This window comes from Ixodes scapularis, unplaced genomic scaffold (genome assembly GCF_016920785.2).
Source record: "Ixodes scapularis isolate PalLabHiFi unplaced genomic scaffold, ASM1692078v2 PGA_scaffold2__306_contigs__length_199485367, whole genome shotgun sequence".
Taxonomy (NCBI): domain Eukaryota; kingdom Metazoa; phylum Arthropoda; class Arachnida; order Ixodida; family Ixodidae; genus Ixodes; species Ixodes scapularis.
This window is the reverse complement of record NW_024609857.1, coordinates 24,685,491-24,707,401: the sequence shown is the minus strand read 5'-3', so window position 1 is coordinate 24,707,401 and position 21,911 is coordinate 24,685,491. Positions and strand designations below refer to the sequence as shown.

Here is a 21,911-nt window from a genome sequence, read left to right as displayed (position 1 = left end):
AAAAAATAATCGCATTCGAAAGAGCTCTGTGTCTCAGTTCCTCAGCCTAGGAACAAGGTTCGCCGGGTACCCGTCGGTATGGTGGTGGCAAACGATTTCGCGCACCCAGAATTCTCTTCTGGGCGTTAAGCCGTCCACAGTGCACACACATATGCATTAATCGCGTATGTCAGAGCAATTGTCGCATTTCTATTTCAGCCTCCCACATGTCCGCCATGGTGCTGCTGATGCACCCAACCACAGGAACCGGAACCGCAGTGCACGCGCTAATCTGCAGCACCGCAGTACAAGAAGCGCTACTGAAGCGCTAAAACGGCGCTACTGAAGCGCTAACAAGGCGCTACATAGAGCGCCTTGTTAGCGCTTGTTAGCGCACTCGGCCACAGATTCCCCCGTTTTCATTAAACCTATTGCTAAATTACCCAAGCATTAAGGAGAATGCTGGGATTAATGTTCCACGCACCATACGCACGTGCACGCCTTCCCCGTAAAAAGGTTCGAAATTAATAACCAAAATAAAGCGTTGACGAACCCGCGTGCAGGATGCAATTTGTTTTAGGCATTTGCTTTAGAAAAGTTACTACTGCTGAAGCCAGCGTGTGTAAGGCGTGGAACACCAATCCCTGCGTTCTCCTTGATGCTTGGGTAAATTAGCAATACGTCTATAGAACGTTACGTAACTCACTAACGAAGTGGAAAGTAGAAAAAAAAAAACCAATGCTTTGATTTGCTTAGAAGAGTATTGCTTTCTACCCGTGTTTAGCCTCACATAAATCTGCCTTGCTCGATGATTCTTTGATTTCAATACCAATCAAATGCACATAGAAAAGCATCAGACGATAGAAAAACGGTAAATAAAAACTATTTTCTGGATTATTTTCGCGGACAAGATTTGATTTGCATCATCGTAGAAAAACTGGTCTAATTTAAAGTACCTTTGATCTTTATTCTCCACTCTTCTATGTGCAGTGATTTCCCTACACACCCCCTAGGGGGTTGTATCCCTACCCCCCCCCCCCCCCCCCCCACCTCCCCTTTGCTTTTCTGAAGGCACCCCCTTAATCCGCAACGACTCCTCTATTCTAAATGCCCCCCCCCCCCCCCCCCCCCCCCCCCTAATTTCAATTCCTGGGGAAACCCCTGGCTACCAGCGCGAGCGGGGCTTTGCCTTGTGTACCTGTCGCACGATCGTAGCGCATTTTACGGAGTCTATACACGATTGCAAGTGGGGCAACTGGCCGTCGCCATGTCTCTCCTCGTGCAAGCAAGCCCGTGCAATTACAAGCTTGCCAAAGTTACCTCCACGCGCCCACTACACTTGCTAGCACGCTTGAGGCACCAGCCGGGCCGCCATGCTCGCCATTGTCTATTAGCGGCGAATTGTTTGGGTGGCGCCCTCCTATAGTTGCCCCTCGAGACATCATTATACCTTGTGAACAACAAGTTCGATGGTGTTTGTAATTAGCATGCTGTAAGCCGGAAATCATTACGCTTTTAAGCCAACACTGCCAACACCGTCAAAATCAAAGTTCTTTCATTACTCTTATTTCCGTCGATGGGAAATCCTTTGCTGACGTCAAAGTCAGCATTCGGCCAATCGTGGAAGGCCGACCCCAGCGACGCTTTCGATCGGTCACGTCGCAAATAAGCCGCGGAGTATGCATGTTTTAATTTCAAACGTTTTACATGGCACCGATTATCTACAAGTGCGGCTTCTAACTATTATACGAGTGCTTGTTTTATAGGATCGTTCGCATGAGAAGACGTGACGCACTCTAAGAAATGCCTGCACGTCTCCTAACCCGCAAAACACTCGAAGAGCCAATCTCTGCAAGCTATGAATTCAGCTCAGCGTATGACGAGGCAGAGCAACTGTCTAGACTTTAGAATGAAGTCTACGCTGTGGCCTTACGCAATGCAAGCATGACGCTTTGCATTGCGTAATGCCACAGTGCAGATTTTAGGTCTGGGCGGATATTCCGCCTCATTATTCGCTGAGCTGATTTCGTAGATCGCAGAGATTGGCTCTTTGAGTGTTTTGCGGGTAAGTAGACGCGCAGGCATTTCTTAGAGTGCGATTTTTGTGAGTGGCACTTCTTTTAACGATGACTTTTTTTATTTGCAGAAACACCTGCATCGTCGTTAGGCACGCATTGCAGGGGGTGGGCCTTACAAAAAGTGTTAATTGAACACAACATAATAATTCACTTCAAACACAACCGCTGAACTATTTGGTTATAGTACATCATGTAATCCTATTTATACATCAAATCCTATATACACTCTTAGAATTGCCTGCACGTCTACTTACCCGCCAAACACTCAAAGAGCCAATCATTGCGATCTAGGAACTCAACTGAGTGAGTGATGAGGCGAAACATCATTTTAGATCTCAAAATGAAGTCTGCGCTGTGGCATTACGCAATGCAAAGCGTCACACTTGCATTGCGTAATGCAACAGCGCAGACTTCATTTTGAGGTCTAAACAGATGTTCCGCCTCATCATTTGCTGAGCTGATTTCCTAGATCGCAATGATTGGCTCTTTGAGTGTTTTGCGGGTAAGTAGACGCGCAGGCATTTTTAGAGTGTACAGCAAAACCTATTTAAGCACTTTCCTGGAAATTTGTCAAAAATACATCTCTAGGCAACCCGTTCCAATGTTATATAGTTCTCGCAGAAGAAAAAAAAAAAGAGGAAAGCTAAAAGACATCAATACGACATGAATATGGTCGTATTTTTTCTGGTGCTCAGCTTTTTTTGGTATATAAAATGGTTTATATAAAAACATGTCCCATTGATTATAGTTTTATTGTTATAAATGTCACCTAAGAACTTCAACCTAATAGTCTTTCGCCGTTCACTAAGTAATTTCCAGTGTAGGTAGCTTTTTATGGTGGTGGCGTTTGCTCCAAATTCGTAGTTATTTAACACAAATCTTGCGCACTGGTTTTCTACTTTTTCAAGTTTGCTTATTAATAGATTATGGTGTGGATCCCAGACAATCGATCCACATAAAAGTAAAATTCGAAGTTTCTTTAATTTCTCTTGAAGTCTGTCGAACGTTTTTACGTATAAAATTAAGCATTCAAATTGACTTGAGGGTTATTTTAAATGTTTCTTTTATAATAAATCCTCAGACAGTAGAACCCCCAAGTACTTTACGGTTAGACTAAACTTAATTGCGTCATTATTTACTAAGTATAGAAAAAGCAATGGGGCATTTTTTTCATAGTAAATCTTTTGTGCACGGATTTTTTAATATTCATGTCCATCCTTTGTCACACCACGAAAAAGTTTGTTTAGGTTACTTTGTAAAAGTTAAATGTGATTCTAATTATAATTGTTGTATAAATAATGCAGCCATCTCCAAAACGTTTATTGTTAGATTGTATGCCATCACTTATATTATTTCTGAGTCTAAAAGAGCAAAGGACCCAAAACAGAGCCCTGGTGAACACCAGAAGTCACTTTTACATATTCAGACTCCTCCCCATTTAAGAGACATATTGCTCTCGTTAGCTTAGGTAATGTTTCAACCAACCCCGTACTTTGTTATCAAGTGACCGCGTGTTTGTAGCGCACTTTGACATCTATTGCTGCGCCAGACATGCCTATGGTTATCGCTTGACCGCTACAAGGGTTGAGTGTGAGCGCTCGTTCGCCGTAGGAGGCAATAGCGTCGGCCGCTTGCAGAGTGACGTTGGAGCGCTTTGGCCTGATGGTGATGGACGTTACCGGAAGAGTGCTCACTTCGGCGCCGGTATAGAGCAGGAATCGAAAACCAGAATTCTTGACTTATACAAAGAAGAGACGGCTCGCTTCGGAACCGGCACCACTCGTCGCCTTTATAGTGGTGGGTCTGGACATCTTCCGGGGCCGTGCATGGTGGAACGCACTTTTTTGCTTGCGTGTTGAAAGTACGATGGCACCGGCACGCATACCCTGGGAGGGCGAGGGAGAGCGATGCCGAAGTTGTCGAGAAGTTGATCTGCGACGTTGGTTTGTTGGAAGTCGGGCACTGAGTGCACCGATCTGAGCCGCGAGACGTCCAATCCCCCGATGAAATTCCTCCCCAAGGCCACTGACGTCGGATGCGAGAGTCGTCACGCCAGGTCAAGTCGTGATTCGGGGAGGGGTTGGGTCTGATCTTGGATTTGTGCGATGGTGGGCGCAGTGATTTCCATGACGAAGACTGCGAGCTTCGCCAGTTCTTCGAGGTCAAGTCCCGACGGAGACGTCAGGACCATGCGGACGTCAGTCGGCAGCCGATGCAGGAAAAGATCCCGAAGCCACGCGACGTCGAAGGTCCTCTCACCTAAAAGTTATGGTAGACGCCGCAGCACTTGTGGTGGCTTGCGGTCGCCCAACTCCTCTGAAGTGAGGAGCTGTTGGAGACGGCGCTGCTTCGACGACGTGGTTCTTCGTTTGAGCTCCACCTTGCGGGTGTTATATGCAGAGGTTGCAGGCGGACTAGGTCCCTGATTTCTGCTGCGATCTCCGGCGAAAGCGCTGCTATCACGTAGTAAAACCTCTGGATTTGCGAAGTTATTTGCGATGTGGTGAACAGGCTCTCTACCTGGGCGAACCAGGTCTGTTGGTCCGCTGTCCAGAATGGACGCAGACGGAAGTGGACTGCTGACAGTTCACCAGTAGCGGGTTGCTCAGGATCAGGCATGGTGAGTGGAGGGGACTTGGGAAGGCCTTCCCGCATAAAATAAAGGTCTTCGGAGGTCGACTATCTTCAGGTCACCAATTTGTGGTGACTGAAAGACGTTAGCAGATTTAAAAATATACAAATCTTTATCACCACAAATAAAGGGGCCATGAAACGCTTTTTCTACGTTCGCAAAATACTACTCAGAATCAGTCCCTAACGTTAATAACCAAACAAACTTGCGTTAGTTTCTTCTTTCTAAGCAGCGGCAGTCGGCAAATAAATTCGAGAAATATGAGCATCGTTCATCTCCTTAACTCGGAGACAGAACAAGCGGCCACGTGGCCTGGTGCATATAGACGCTTTACACACGCGCCAAATTACAGCCGCCATTGCTGACCTTCTCTTGTCTTACCGAGATGCCGAGCAACTGAAACGGTAGTTGGCGGTCCTCTACAAAGGCCGATGCTTTAGAAAATGACCCAGCTTTGAATATAATGTGGCAAGAACCTGGCCTGCTATGGTAATGATGAAGTGAAATGAACGAAATAAGAGGAAACAGAAACTGAAGGTCAGTTATGGCGGCGCCCATGCACAGCTGCTGCAAAGCGTCTATATCCTATGCCGCATTAGCCACGTGCTAGGATCGGCAAAGAAAACGCGTGCTGAGCTCTAAGCGATGGTAGAGTTCGGCTATTCTGTCTTTCTATGCAGGAAAAGCGGCGGAGAAACTGCATCGTGACGTCGCCGGTGGGAGGAGCTTAATCTTCATCTCCAACAAACTACGTCGGAAGAGAACTGCACCGTGACGTGTCTGGCGACGTCGCCGAACTGTGGCGATTCAGTTGAAACCACAGCGTTTCTTTTCTCCCTACAGGGAATTTCGGAGAATCGCAAAACTCGGCAGGGAAGAATTCTAGAAAGCAATACTCTTTAAGTATCTGAAACGAATAGCGCAGAGCAATTTAATTAAACTATTTTTTGTCGAAATTTGTCGCATGAAATATTTAGTTTACTTAAGTTGCACAAAACTATTAGCATTAGCTGCAGCCCTTTACGTTGCGCAGGCAGGCGGTCATGGCCGACAACACGAAGAAGCGGAAGTAAATTCCTCGCGTGTCGGTCCACCAGATTAGCTTTCTGATCGACATTTTGTCAGAAAACCAAGTTTTAGTGAGGGCCGCCACTGACAGTTATCTGATCAAGCCTGAGGGGGACGAGTTGTGGGACGAGCTGAACGCCCAAGGATCGTCGAACAAAACGCGAGCAGAATGGAAGGGCCACTGGAATACTCGTGTGCGCCACGCCCGAGCACGGGATCTGGATATAGCGTGTGCTGCTGGGCCGTGTATCACTACTGCGTGCTGCACGTTAAAAACCCCAGGCTAGCAGTCGTACTGCACTGGTTAAATTGCTTATCTACAGTGGATAACAATGTCGCCATGTTCAGGCAGACTAACCTCCTGCTGTATAAACAACTAACGGCAAATTTGACTTTTGACTTTTTTTTTACTTCTGTCGTGCTGCACAAGAAAGAGAAAAATTTCCTTCGAGGGTTAAATTTTCGGTGAAGTAGGAAGCTAAAAAGAAGAAAACAGGATATTTCCCTCAAGTGGGTTCGTAGTTGAAGAGGAAGGAAGCGAAAATCAGTGTTTCTCCCACGGTGTGTATGGTCTTTTCTTTATGTGTATGTTTATTCTAGTTCAGCTGGCCTTATCTGAAGTAGTTGCGTTAAAATAAAGTGTATATATATATATATATATATATATATATATATATCTACCTGCAGTATGAACGAACTAGCTCAACTTAAGCTTGTTACCCTTGCTTGGCTTTTCGCTCAGCCAAATCGCTTATATAGGGTGCACTGAAATGAAAACACAATCGTGTTGAATCGTGTAAGAGTATTTAGAATATTTATCGATTACGCCGCTGAACTTGCATCGCTCGAAGAACTTCCTTCTTGTGAGCACCTTCTCTTGTTGAGTTTGCTGGAAACGCAGCCACTTCGATCCAAGGCAATCGATTGGTGACGTCAAGTACGCGATTCACAGAGCACTAATGAACACCAATGTTTTCGTCGTTCCCAACGGTTTCCTGAAAGTCGCCAGCGGCGTACAAGCGTAGAGCTGCGAGGACTTGCTGTTTGACCGTCAGCACACGGGGCCCTTCGCGACGCCGCTCGAGCTTTCCGAGAAGCTGGGGTGCTATGTTGCGCTTTTTGCACTCCCCGGAGACTTGGAAGAGGGAAGTGACGTCAACGACACAGCAAACGCAGATTGGATGTTGACAGAAGAAAACGAAATAAACATCCAATCTGCGTTTGCTGTGTCGTTGACGTCACTTCCCTCTCCCTAGTCTCCTGGGAGTGCAAAAAGCGCAACATAGCCCCCCTGGTCGCACTGCCAGCGAGTCACCCCTTTGGTCAGCCGGTATTCGCCCACAAACCTCGCATCGCTCGTCTCGAAAGCATCCCGGTGATCTCTAAGAACTCGATCCGCTGACGAACCCAACAGTAGAAATGCATATCTTAGGGTCACCATCTTTTACGATGCAGAACGATCTCCGGCTTCGTCTTGACCACTCAGTTAAGTGCATCGTCAAGGTGCATCGTGACGACCTTTTTACGTCACCGCCAACTGCATCATTTTACGAGCATAGCTCGAACTGCATAGGGAAAAACCAATCCATGAGCCGCGCTAGACTGTCGTCAGGCGGGTGGTTAAGATCCCCCAATTACGTCATCAAGCTTTGCGAAGCAAGACTGAAAGGTATAGTCCCCTTTTGTCCTCGCCATTCCACCCCGACCAAGCTTCTGAGTCAGTGGCGGTCCTTGCGAGTATACTTGTACCAGATTTCAACCAGTACGCCTCTCAAAAGGCATGAAAATTACAAGAGGACGCTCAAGTTTCACATTCAAGAGGGGAACGCGATAGATAAATATACACCCCTTCTCTGTTTCATGCCGTTCAAGTGTGTTTGCAGGGACGATTCCATTTTCGAACGCCGTGGTGAACGGATATCTAGCTCCACATTAGAGGCTTCAGCGACCCACACACCTTTACCGCGGCCCCCATGGGCCACGGCAACAGATCTGAGGAAGAGTCACAGGATTAGAACATTATGTTGCGATAACTACCAACCGGGTCAGTCGTTTTAAATACTGTCTTTCTGCATGCTGACCTGGAGGCGCGGCCATAACGCGTCGAGGGTTTTCAAGACGAACTGCGTCGCCAGTCCCTGTTGGTCGATGTGATCGACCTAGAAGCATATCAAATGAATCTTGTATGAGGGGTGACCTTCAATAATGCCAAGTCTTGATTCATTTGATATGCCTAGAGGCATATCAAATGAATCATGTATGAAGGGGGACCTTTAATAATGCCAAGGCAAATAAGAAAATGCTCTCGACGCCCGAGCTGACCGTCCAGGGCCGACGGTGCATCGTCGTCGACCCGAGCAACCGGGACATCAGGGTCAAGCTCCACAGACTGCTGTTCAACGTCGCAGACGACGACGTCAAAGCGGCCCTGGTACCATAGGGGACTGTCACCGAAGTGATTGGGGAAGGGTACTGTGTCGACGGTTGCACCAGCATCGGCACCATTATGCGTGCGGCGGTCCTGCAATTGAAGAGGGGTGCCACCGTCAACGACATGCTGCACCAGCTGCGAGTTGCAGGCGAGATGGCCCTTGTTGTAGTTCCTGGCAGGGATCCTCTCTGTTCACGCTGCAACTGGACGGGTCACATTCGAAAGGAGTGTGGAGCCCCCAGATGCAGCATCTGTAGACGGTTCGGTCACGAAAGCGCCGAATGCGTTCGGACGTACGCGCTGGCCGCGGCCTCTGTTTGCAACAACGAGAAGGTAGAGCTCCTCATGGACAAGGCGGACGCTGAGGAGGCCGCGAGGGGTTTTTACAACGTCAACGCCAGTCCTGCGGAGGCTACCACAGGTGTGCCCGGATGCACCGCGGCTTTGACCTTAGACGTCGCGGCGCCACAGGCAGATGAGGTGCGGATCGCGGAGGTGCACGATCCCCCACCAGCAGAAAGTCCTACGCCGAGCACCACGGAAGCCAAGGTCCACGTCGACGTTAACGAGGCGGACAAAGAAGACGTGCCCATGGGCGATGCCGAGGTTCTCGCGGGTGGCCCTGCCTCAAAGAGGTGTAGGGACGACGCCAATGCGGACTCTGCTGTGGAGGGCTGGGAGGAGCCGCTTTTTCAAAACGGCGCCTGGGCAAAGGCGCGCTGGAAAAAAAGACGAACATTTTGAGGGACGACAAGGAGGCCAACTCACCACCGTGAACGTAGGACAAAGGGCCCCACTGGGCCACCTGTGTTTGTGCGAAGAACGGTCGAGAGCCTTGAGACGCCAAACAGACGGCAATGCCACCAAAGGTAAACACCGCACGGTTTTCTTTTTCCAGTATGGCTATAACGCTATAAGCAGTCCTATGTGTTGCCATGATTAATGTACAGTGTGCTCAACTGTTAAACATAACGCGGGAGCGGTGGCCGAAGCTGATACCAGAGCTGTCTAGCGATTAAATCAATGATGCGGCAGAGAATAAGCCGGCTCTTCTTGGGATTGTCGCCACTCCCCGATACAATTATCGCACGACCTCCTCGATCCTTTTTTTATCACCCACGCTTTAAATTTTTACTTGTTTGTTTTGTTGTTTTTTCCAGTCTGTTTAGTCACATCAACGCATTTACCATGCCGGGCTACCATATCTCGGTGATCTTGCAGTTTCTCTAATAAAAGCCACCTTCTTTAAACAACAACAAAAAAAAAAAAATCAAAAAGCGATTTTTTTATCGCCGAGTCACGCATCGGTGATTGTTTCGGAGCTGGGAGTGTAACTCCAGAAAACAGCATGCATAAGCTTCCAGAGTGAGCTGGTAGATGGCGCATGCAGTCTCTCCGGCCACCGCTCCCGCGTTATGTTTAACAGTTGAGTACACTGTACGTACGTGGGCTAGCGGCGAGACGCAGGCAGTACCAACTTAGTCCGTTGTCCACAGACATTATTGCCGTACAGGAAACCAAAGTTCAATGTCAAGAGCAGGCGGACTGAATGGTGTATCCTTTTCGAACTATTTAATATTTGTGTTTCTCATTCGGGCGGGATGTCGAGGTGGCTGTTGCTTGTTTATCCGCCAATCCGTGGGTATCGTCGAGACCGCTGTCAGTTTTTGTGCCGCCGGCCGCTTTGTAATTTGCGATCTTTAATTTTTGAATGTTCAGTAACGTGTGATTTGTATATACGCGCCAAAATGCGAGAAAGAACGCAGAAAGTGTTTTTTTTTCTCTCTTTTTTTTTAAGTTGAAGTGAGTACTTGGTACATAACACCATAAACGTCCTTGTGATCCAAGTATTTTTATTTAAATGATCTTATAGTGCGAAACGCGCTAGAGGATGTGGTTTGCATAGTTTATAAAGGGAATTTTCATAATACTAATTTTCAGGGGCGCAGCCATCCGCGACTTGATTGGGTGTACATTTCACTTGACCTTGTCTCCTTAATGCCGCACTCTAAGAAAAAGTCTGTGCGTCTACTTTCACGCACACCACTCGGAGAGTCAATCGCCGCAACTAACGGAGGCAGCTGAGCGAATGACGATGCCGAAACATATGTTTAGACCAAAAAACGCAGTCTGGGTTGTGACATTAAGCAATGCAAGCGTGACATTTTGCATTGCTTAATGTCACAACTGAGACAGCGTTTTTGGTCTAAACATATCTTTCGGCATCGTCATTCGCTGAGCTGCCTCCATAGGTTGCGGTGATTGGCTCTCCGAGTGTTGTGCGGGAAAGCAGACGTACAAGCTTTTTTTAGAATGCGTCACTGTGCGGTACAGCGAGTTTCTTTCAGTGACCACGCCTAATTAATTAGGTTCACCCTTTGCAACAAGGTTAAAACACAATAGTGGAATTGGCCTTTATAGAAACTGAACAGTAGCCTAGTTGAGGATGACGTTTTTCAAGCTTTAGTTAGCGATTCATTTAAAACATTTTATGAAAATTAACAAGATATGTTGGAAGAAAGATGGGAACTTCTCAAGGAACAGCTGAAGCTGAACGCGATAGAAAGAAATAGCATTATAAGCCATCAGAAACAGGCGAAAGAAAAGTACCTGCGTCACTAATTAAACAGTAATTTAACCGAAGAAAGCCTAAAACCTGGCGACTTCAAGGTGGAAATAGGATACCTTTAGAACGAATTGGAAATGCTGGATTCAAAACGATACAGATAGGCCATTATACGGGTGAGAGCGGAAAAACTTTGGATGAGGGAAATGCCAACAAAACGCGCGCTGGGCGATGAAAAAGGATACGCTCAACGAAATGAGATAAAGGAGGTACGTTACAAAAACATTGGGACTATAGCTATCTGCTAGGTCAAAGCATTCCCACCAGTACTGGTTTAAAAAAAAATGTTTGTATTGTTGAGGCCCACGCTGGAGGAAGACGTCCAGAAAGGGCTAGAAGCGTCGATTACTGTCAACGAAATAGAAAGTGCTATTGATGAACTGAGCCCAGGCAACACGCCGGGGACCGACGGTCTAGGAGCATATTTCTCTAGAACGTTTCAAATGGGAGGCAGCTGACGCCCTAAACCAGGTGCTCATCGTGGCTTATAAGCACGGTGGTTGCCGTTGTCCTTTGTGAAAAGCCAGATTGTTCTAATTCCGAAGCCTGATGATCAAGTAAAACCTCAATCCGTTACTAACTACAGACCCATTAGTTTGACAAATGTTCACTATAAAAGTTTCATGAAGGTTTTGGTAAGGCGTTTGGCAGAATGTCATTCATTCTCAAGTCGGGCCAGATCAAACATTCGGTATAAAAGGACCCTCTATCTGTATCAATATACACGTTGCCAGAAGTATTCTTTACATTTGTGACACCTTCAGAGGCCGAGTTGCAATGTGGCAGCTAGACTTCGCGAAGGCTTTTGACCGTGTGCCACATCAGGTTCTTTTCAGTATTTTGAATCACACGAACGTTGGGTCTTTCATTATTGAGGGTTTGAGAATGGGCTTTACTGGGTGTTCTTTAAGTATAGTTTTCTATAGGAGTGTCGGTGAACTTGCTTAAGTACGCTGATCTGCAAGGCAAGGCTGTACGCCGTTCCCTCTGCTTTTCGCCATTTACGTCGAGCCGTTTCGCTTGAAACTGATCAAGAATGGAGAAGTTCGTGGCTTCAAACTTCACTCCTCTGGAGTTAAAGGGGCCCTCCGGAGCTTTCTGCGATCGTCTATTTATGTTGTTATATTGCGTAGTAGGCGCAAGTTAATATGTATACAAAGTTTTAGATTACAAAACCGTTTATTAAGCAGCTGGCAGAAGAAATATATCGGGACTATTTTCTCTTGGAAAACAATCCCCCATTCCCTGCCCATCGCTAAAACTTGACCAATGGAAATGCTGCATCTCGCGGTGAATGCGAACGTTATTATTGCAACACTCTTTAAGCTTGTTGTAAATTAGAGTTTGAGAAAAACGTAAAGTGATTGTGGTGCGGGAAACATAGTCCGCAATTATCGCTCCAAAACCAGCGAACTATGTTTTCTCCCCGCAAGCTTGTTGCTAGGAGGTGATGCGTCGGCGCGTCGGCTCGTCTGCTTCCCGGGGCGTCTGCAGGCGTGCGTTTGCGGGACACGTGTTCCTTCTTCCCGTGGATCTCGACTCCGAAGCCAGCTTTGCGATCCTTCCACGTCAACGAGTCAAACTTTTCCTTGTCATCTGTGGGATGCGACTGCGTATTGCAGTAGCAACGCGACGGTGCGTTGCGACGAATGACGACTGCCGAGCACAAAGTCCGGGTTCCTTGACGACGGTCCGCGCGTGTTCGAGAGATTCCTCCGCGGGTCGGCGATCGGCGGCGTTGGTGACGCGCAGTGACGCCGGGATCCTGCGCTTGCTATTGGCTGACGCGTAAAGAGATGCCCCTCCCGTTTTCCGGGGTCATCTCAGAAAGGGGGGCGTGCCGGGGACTTTGATAGCAATTTTAGTGGAGAAATCCGCCGCGCATGACCGTAATTTTACGATTTTTAGGATCCTTAGGGCCTGCAGATTGAGTTACCGCCATAAATAGACCATCGCAGAACGCTCCGGAGGGCCCCTTTAAGGTCCTTCCTTATGCAGACAATGTTGCTGCTTTTTGTGGGGTTCAATAAAGTGTGCGCGAAAGGGTCAATGTGGCCTTGTCCTCTTGGGAAAAGTCTGGTAGTCCGATTAACTGAGACAGATCTGCAGGTTTCTGGCATGGAGAGTGGGGTACTACATATAAACGCTTTACACACGCGCCAGATTACAGACGCCGTTGCCGACCTTCTATTGTCTTACCGAGATATCAAACCACTGAAGCGGGCTTTGGCGAGCCTCCACAAAGGCAAATGCTGGGGAAAAGGACACCGTCGTATCTAAAATGCCAGTAACCTGTCCTCCTGTGGTAATGATGGAACAGAGTGAAAAATATAAGCGAAAACAAAAACTGAAGGGTGGTTATGGCGGCGCCCATGCACAGCTGCTGTAAAGCGTCTATATTTATGAACATTCGGTGGACAGTCTTGCCGGCAAAGTTTTTTGGCATACCACTCGAACACTATCGTGACAACAAGCAATACTGGAATGAAGAGACAGAGAGAGTGAGAACGAAATCTGAAATTTGGAAATGGCTGGATTTCCCAATGTTAATGAGTGCTATCATATGCAATTTGTTTTTGACACCGAAAGCGTGGTATGTGTTGGGAGTTCTGGCTATGTCCCGTATCAACGTGCAGAAACTGCAAAGAGTAGGGTATTTGATGTATTTATATGGAGTTAGACCTGTAAGCGCTCATCACGCACGAATTTGTTTCTATCATTTCGAAGTGGCGGGCTGGGTTTATCACACTTGTATATTCGCCACATTGTGTAGAGCTGATAAGACTGCTGACTGGGCGAGTTGGTAGTTCATGTCGAATAACGTAACAGCGCGCAACTAGAGAAACACTCGCAAACTCAGACACACCAAAAAATATACACTCACTCGGCGCTGACTCACAACTCTTGGATTTGTATCGCGTAGACCTTCATTTTTCTTCGTAATCAAGAAGACTTCTTATGGCGTGCTCAAATTCAGGTCATACTGCAAAATATGTCCCGGAGTTTGTAGTTTCTTCAAGTGACGGTATTTGCAGGGGTGTTCAAGGTTTATTGCGTGAAGTTGTACTCTCCTTTCGAATGTTGAAACTGCGTTTTTCTATATAGTACCTTAGTTATGTGGCTCGGAAGAGATTGTACAAAGATTTAGTGGAAGTGTTGTTACCGTTCCCTTTGTATATATCACTGTACTCTAATGAGCCTGACCAGAATGTGCTCAAAGGGGTTAAAAAATGACGGTAAAACTAAGTGTTAAGTATTTTTTTAACTCCATTGCGATGTCCTATTTATTAAATTATGGATAAAAGGGAAAGGGTTGTCTGTCCCATGGTCAAGCAACTGTATTCTCTGTAAGAAACCAGAGACTGTGGAGCACGTATTCATAGAATGTTGGGATGCGGTGTTCCACTAGGACATCCTCCAGCGCACTCTTAAGAGCTCCCCTTGACCATACAATGCCATACATGACATTCGTTTTTTTTTTTGACAGTTGAGAACAACGTTGGAATAACCTACGTCATGTTCATGATCCTTAGTCTACACAGAATTTGGAAGACTAGGATTACCGTGCGTCATGCGGACGTGAACGTCCGCGCAATCAAAGACTATTTCATTGAAAGTGTCTCTTATATTCCTGATGTGTACCAAGCACAACGTAAACTCCCTGAGTGGATGTCGGTTTTGAATGAATTACTGCAGTTGAAGAGATTTTAATGTACTCGCGTTTGCCAAAGTAAGGCCGACGTGTTTAGGCCTTTTTTTAGGTTTGTTCATGTCAATGAAGGCAATAAACAAAACAAAAAGTGTCTGCGTTAACCAAAAAATAGCATGCAAAAAAAAAAAAAAAAAGCCTAGAGGGTAGCGTGTCTGGCTCGCGACCCACTAGGGAGGGTCTTGGGTTTGATCCCGCCTCCGCCTGAAATTCTTCGAATCTTCTTTAAGGCACTTGAAGTACTTATGAACTGGACGGGAACCCAGCGGCTGCAGTACGGTTTCGAACGCTCCTTCATTTTAGTTATTTTTAATTGTGGTGATAAATACATATTTCATTTTAAACCAGCAAACGTCTTTCAGTCACCAGATGTTCACTTTCTTTTGGCGTTATTAAGACAGGTATCATTCAAAATTTACAACATATAAGTTTTCTTTTCTTTTTCCCTTCGCGAGGCGTATGCATTTGGTGCAATCTAAAGAAGCACTTCATTGTTTTCCAGTCGAAATTTGCCCTTGCAGATCATACACCGGGTGCGGAAGAAAACACGGCACTAGCAGCCGAGGTGCCATCAAAGCGGGGAGCTCGTGATTATTCTCGCTTCTACCGTCCACGAGGTGAATTTTTTTTTTTTTTGATAAACAAGTTGTGCTAGTTTTCATTTTTCTTTCTCAGTACTGCATCGCTGTTTGTGTCTTTGTGTGCGTGGATTTACTATTCAAAATTAAATATGTAGGTTAATTTTGTAAATTTCAATGTCGATTAAGTGCTCCACTTAATTATTTGTGACTACATAAAATCAGAAGAAAAACCGATGGCGCAACTTTTGAACGAGGCATGGTTCTCCAAAGAAAATGTTAGATGTGTGAAAATTGAAGTGTAAACTTCCAGTTACTATTAAATTTATAAAAAGACATGTTGACAGTTGTCATCCGTCGTTATAGGCCATTCAGAGAAATGAGGCGGAAAGTCAGTGGTATCTGAAATAAAAATAGACAGATAGTTTCTAGTTGAACTTGACGGTAAACCTGTGACTGGGGTAGATCCAGGTGTAGTTGGTGAATCAGACCCAAGATTTTCTCGGTGGTGCTTCTTGATTAGGTCTAGGAATTGAACGTGCAGAACTTCAAAGTCAAGAAAACCACAATTTATTGTGCGTGCGTGTACACAGGAAGGTAGCCCTTTGAAATAAATTAAAATAAAACCACCGAAAAAAAGACTCGGAGAAAGGAAGAGAAATATGAAGGATGCCACGGCGAGGTGAACGAAAGCATGAACGGAATGGTCCTACTACCAACAACGACACGCGGCAGTTAGGTTAGTCTTGGCACGTTAAAGACATGGATAAACAGCCAACGAGACTACAACAGAGTACTCCGGATAACAGAACGACGCAAACCCACAGCGGGAACAAAGACGGATTCGCTCAACCTTTTACTTCCGTTGTTTGTTTAGCTCCGCCGAGGGAAACTGCCGCTCTCGTCGAAGCAACGGTTTTCGCGCTGGCAGTTTAAACTATAAAGAGTAGAGACCACACACAGAGACCACAAACACAACAGACAGACACGAGGTAAGAACGAACAGCACTGTCGAAGGAGTTCAAAGCACATACACGGTCACCGCAGAAGACGAGCAACAAAGGAGGGGGGGGGGGGGGGGGGACATATCACAGGAGTGTAGGGTGTAAAAAGGAAAGGGGTGAGGGTATAGTAGAGAAATGAGGAAGGAAACTTTACACAGCTGCCCTCGTTCACGGTGTTGCGGACGACGCGGGACATGTTTGATGCGAGGCAACCGTATACACATACGCGTGTATACGAGCTCACACAGGCGGTCACGGCTTGAAGCGGGGAAGCGTCGTAGGACAATACCACCCGGAAGATAAGGCCTGCTCATGACGTCATCGCCAGTGGATCCCCGAGTCGCCCCCAAGCGGCAAACACGCTGACACTCGACGAGAAAGTACGCCCAAAACGGCAGACGCGTCCGTCTTGGCGGCACCGCATGCTAGCGTCGAGCTCGATGTGAGATGTAGCAAGACGCGCTTGCGGCGACGCTGACGCGACCTAGGTGGCGCTGCCTGTTCTCCACTAGTGATGACGTTCGAGGGAAACGACGCAGGCCTCGTCTTCTAGGTGGTATCGCATACGTTCCAGCGGTTCATCTAGCCCCTGAAGCCCCCGGCCGCTGGACCAGGGTTGGCGAAGGCGGCCTCGGCTCCTGTCGGAGCGCTCGACTGGATGGTGACGTCGGCGGGGTTCTTGGACTCGGTTCCCAGCTCGTTGGTGACCACGTCGGCGTGGAAGCCGGTCTCGTCGGCGTAGTACGTGACGGTCCTGGTGCGACCGTCGGCGTCGGTCAGCGTGTACTTGCCCTGGACGCGGCCGTTGCTGTCTCCGCTCTGCTCGTGGGAGTGGCTACCATCTTCGAGTTGGGAGAGGTAGTTGAAGGCGTACGGGATCGGAGGGCCGTAGTTCTCTTCGAGACCCCGCTGAGCGGCCTGCAAGCGATGGACAGCGGAGAGCGTTTTGGGGGTGCGTCTCTGGGGAAGGCTGTCAGGTATGACACATAGTTCTCGTGGCAGATCGCCTCCGTGATGTGCCAGCTGTTTCCCCTTATTGTTCCTAATAACTTCCTCTACGACTGCAAAACTTCCTCGAGTGTAGGTTTCTTAGTCCGTTCGGATGGTCGACGGGTTTCGTTCAGGCCGACACGTCTAGATATATTTTACGCAGTTGCGGCTGGTCACCTGGCCACCGCCACGTCTCCGCTCGTGTGAGTAGATACGTGCAATCGCAAACCTGAAATGTTATCTTTGTCCGTCGCTGGCATGTACAGTTCTCACCAAACTTTCACGCAACTCGCGAACACAGTTTTATGATATGGGAACTCTATGCTGACGGCAGTCGAAGAACTGGTTCATGACGTAGCGCTCAAGAGTGCCCGAGCAGGGTACGACGCTCACTCAAAGTTGAAATCGTGGCAGAACAGTGGCCACCACTGCAATTTTATCGGCCGGACAATTTGCATTTACCGCCGCCTCTTCGAATGAAGTCCCGAAACCGTTAGTTATTCAATTAGCTGAATTAGGTTTCGAACTATAACTTCCGCGTTCAGTAGAAACACGATACTTACTAATTTGGTCATTTAATCACTGGCGGTTTGGAAGTCACCGCGAAGAGGTGGCGATAAGTGCAGAATGTCCCACTGGCAAAATAGCACTGTTGTCCCCCGATCCAGTCGCGATTTGACCTAGAACGAGCGACCTCGCCTTCTCGAGCCGTTGCATTGAGTTACGTCATCATGAAGTGGTTCCTCGGTTGCCTCTAACATAGCGCTCCCAAGCAGTTCGCGCGTTCCATATAAGTTTGGGGAGCACTGTACACCCACGGACAGCATGAGCTCAAACACCCGATTTGGACTTGTTCAGTGTCGTCGGTCTCCATAAGCTCTGTTTTCTCTCCATTTGTCAGAACGTCCGAAATATGGGAGCTCAACTTCACCTTCCATTTGGAGTTCAGATCAGAGCCCTCTAAAAGAAACCGGCATGTACAGTCGCCGGCCATATGAGCTCCCCCGGCCGAACGCCGACCGGAGCAGCGAAAATCCCGCATGCGGTGCGTCGAGCGTTGCCGCGTTCTGGGAGCTGGGCTATTTGCACCAAACCATTCCGTTATCAAAGGGGTGGACGCAGGAAGTTTAATAGCATTCCGCGTTTTGGAACGTGAATCTGAAGCACCGCCAATTACAAACCCGCTTCTGGTTGTAGGTAAACACAGACGGCTTATCGAAATTCTTCATTGCATAATATCTTTGACGTGTCATATGCTACTTTTTTATTTCCAAAACCGGTTTGTCATTTTAAATATTCATGCCTAATATCATATCAAACATAGGGTTTTTACATTTGTAAGCATCGATCGAAAACTGCGACTTTATCTACGCCTAAAGCAAGCTCCAGTTTATCAGCAGTTATAACATCATCTCCGAACACTTGGGGCCAACACCCGAAGACGGCAATTCTAATCGGCCATGTTTTTGTGATTCACATTTCTAAAGGCTGGAATCCCGATAAAATCTATGCGTCCACCCCTTTGATAACGGAATGGTTGGTCCCAATAGCCCGGCTCCCAAAACGTGGCAACGCTCGACGCGCCTCGTGCAGGATTTTTCCTGATCCGGTCGGCGTTCGGCCGGGGGAGCTCATATGGCCGGCGACTGTACATCAATGTAGCCTGAAGGAGTGTTCGAACTCATATTGTCCGCGATAGTACTTGCACGAATAGTGCACAAGCGGACAAGCTGAACACGCCAAGGAATAACTTTCAGTGGCAATTTGTAAGAAGTGAAGAGTGCGCCTGCATGGTGTTGATCGCTGTCAGAGGTGTTCAAACGTGTACGCTATCATAGCTTTGACTGAATTGTTACAAGCTGAATATTATGAAGCCACGCCCATCGCGAAATGCCTGGGGTAATCCAATCTCAGATGACCAATAGAATTGCATGAACTCCGACATTTAGGGGGGAAAAAAACGAGAATAAAATTAAGCTCTTTGTCACGGTAAAACTCCCTTCTTTTAGCTATAGGGTGCCTTTGGCAATACACAATTTCGGTTTTATATCAGATACAGCTCGAGTATAAAAAAAATTGGGTTGTGTGGTATGTTTATACAGCCTAGAACTTGGTCTGCCTCACCGGGGCGACGAGTCTCCCAGCTGTAGATGTGCAATTTAGACAGTGCAGCACAACCGCTAGCCTGGGGTCTTTAACGTGCACCACGCAGTAGTGATACACGACCGCACGCCGGTACGATGCTCATCCAGATCGAAACGGTCAGGGGTGGGGATTGAACCCAGGTTCCCTGGGTTCTGCAGCGCGAGCTTTCGCTTCACGTGCTCCGAGCTGGTGTACGCTAGCCCACTCGGCCACTGATCCCCCCAGCTCGAGGATAAAACATATATACACAGTCCTTTTTGGCAGTAAGGATTTAAAGGGGCGAGCAACGATTTTTGTACTTTGCGCAAATATCGCTTAGAACGAATCCTTCCGCGTTCGTTTTTCACCCTACGCAAAAAAGTCGTAGAAAAAAAATAAAGAAAAACGAACAGCGTTCACCCCCTCAACTCGCAGCCAGAAAAGGTTGCCACGTGATCTGGAACCGATTATAGGCCGCCAATGTTGATCATAGTCACGCGCTGGGGTTGGCAAGGCACAGGACACGCGCTAAGTTCCAAACATTCTTATGGTTCGGCTATTGTCGTCATTGCAGCGATCAGACACGGGTCACTACCCGAATGCTTATCGAGCCAACGATTATCACGAGCCAAAATCGAGTGCGCACGCAATTCTCAGGTTCAATCTTGATCTGGATTGGCATCGTACCGGCATGCGGTTGTGTATCACTAATGTGTGGTGCATGTTAAAGACCCCAGGTTGGCAGTCGTACTCCACCGGCTAAATTGCTCATCTGCAGTGGGTAACAATGTCGCCATGTTCTGGCAGACTAACCTCCTGCTGTATAAGTCAACTAATGACTAATTTGACTTTGACTATGACAGGTTCAATCTATGAACCGCATTCAAATATCGTTACTGGGGGGTATTGCGATCCCCTAGTTACGTCATCAAGTTTCGCGAAGGAGAGATTGAATGCAAACGCTCGCTTTTGTCCTTGAAATTACACCGTAACAAAGAAGTTTCTTGGCCAGTGGCATTGCGCGAGACTATACTTGGGTCCCACTATACTGCCAGTAAGCGCATGTAAAGTTAAAGCATTCCAATTGAATATTGTTGCACCGCCCTTTAAAGGCAAAGGCAACAAAACCGAAAGCTAAATATGTAGGCGCTGTATAAATTGCACGAATGTTCGCTCTCCGGACACATTTTTTAGATCAGATTAAGCAGTCGTGCTGGAAAATTTTTTACAAACAAACATACTTGACAGCTTTTCTTCAGAAATCTTCTTCATAAGCCAATTTGGAAGCAGTGTTACGGCTGTATTAACAAAAATATATTTGTTGCAATATCATGGCAGGATTGACAAATACAAATTTTATAGTGCATTTCGTTTGTACCACAGTTTCAAAAACAATTGAAAGACTGTTTCGCACTCTTTGTCATATCTAAAGTATGCTTAGAGAAGTTCTTCAGTAAATAGTATTGGATTTCGTGCGGGGCTATTAACGTTATTATTTTCGGGTTTTGCAAAAGACGGTATCGGTCAGCAAGAAAAAATTAGCAAATCGTACTTACGGCAACGCAGATGCAAGCCACGAGTACTGCGATCTGCAATATAAAAATAAATCTCAGCATGGTTAGAAGCTCAGGCATAGTGAAGCATAAAAAAGAAGGCTGCTTCATAGAAATCTACACAGATCTAGCTTTACCATAACGGAAATATGAAATAGGAGATATACAAAAATGCTTAGATGAAACCGGCTTGGGACCAGTCACGCTGTTTGTAAACAGTTTTTTTTCTCTCTCGTTTTTCTCAAAATTGTGTTTGTTGGAAAATAAAGGAATTATTATCAAGTTAAGGTAATTTATGGTTCCTCTGAAGCGCAGACGCCATGGAACATTAAATGTTCAACAACATACATTTGTAAATTTATAGTTATCCTTTGTCTATCCATGGACAAATCTGAATCGCCAAGTAAATATCTAATTGTTATTTTTTTTGTCGTTATAACTGCGAGCTACTGTCAGGAAAATTAAAAAAATAACTGGATAAATAGCGGCTGTGTATTTTTCGATGCACGATGAACGTTACATATATAACCTGCGTCAAAAAACTCCCGTCACACTCATTAGGAACGCGTAATCGTTGAGCCTATGTATATTTCTCGCACATTTGAACATTGACATTTCAGGCTCGTCGTGATCGACGAAAGAATTAAAAAAAGAAACGAAGCGGTTCTTAAAACAATACAAAAAGAAACGCGAAACAGAGTATCCGTTCCAGCTTAGCTCCTCCTAACTCTCGTAAGCGACAAAATAAGCATATCCTAAAATAAACTCGGCGCTAGGTCGATGCAGGGTCGTAATCCGAGTGGAGGAGGATCAAAACTGCGAAGCCGTCCTCCGAGCGTTCGACTGGACGAGTCGGTGCAGCGCGGAGGGGTAGGCGTCCGCGAAGTCGACGACCGCCGAACCTCCAGCTCACCTTGTACATGTTGAAGGGTCTTGGAGGTAGGTTGCTTCCAAGAGGCAGTAGGTATAACCAGTGAAAGATGTTGCGAGCTGTGGGTGCCTCCGCTCATCTCAGTTTTATAGCGGCTCTGGCGAGCACCTCGCAGGCGACGCCGGCCAATCGGAGACCGCTGTCCTACATTGCCCAACTCCGCTGCCGGCGGGAAGCTCCGTGCACACACGAAAACTGCCCCCTCTTC

General features: G+C 46.9%; 1 protein-coding gene across 1 annotated transcript; it reads right to left on the bottom strand.

The window, feature by feature from the left end:
* Positions 1 to 16,687: 16,687 nt before the first annotated feature.
* LOC120846722 (cuticle protein 10.9) lies at positions 16,688 to 21,694 on the bottom strand. The gene is made up of 3 exons (XM_040218580.3): positions 21,686 to 21,694; positions 20,776 to 20,808; positions 16,688 to 17,023 (listed from the first exon to the last, which is right to left on the bottom strand). The coding sequence occupies exons 1-3, from the start codon at positions 21,692 to 21,694 to the stop codon at positions 16,688 to 16,690; spliced, it is 378 nt and encodes a 125-aa protein (XP_040074514.1).
* Between the last annotated feature and the right edge of the window lie 217 nt (positions 21,695 to 21,911).

Excerpts from the sequence above, each read along its gene's own strand:
- LOC120846722 (XM_040218580.3), bottom strand. Across the intron at positions 17,024-20,775 it reads TGGCTTGCATCTGCGTTGCC|GCCGCTCAGCGGGGTCTCGA; the intron begins GTAAGTACGATT and ends CATCGCTTGCAG.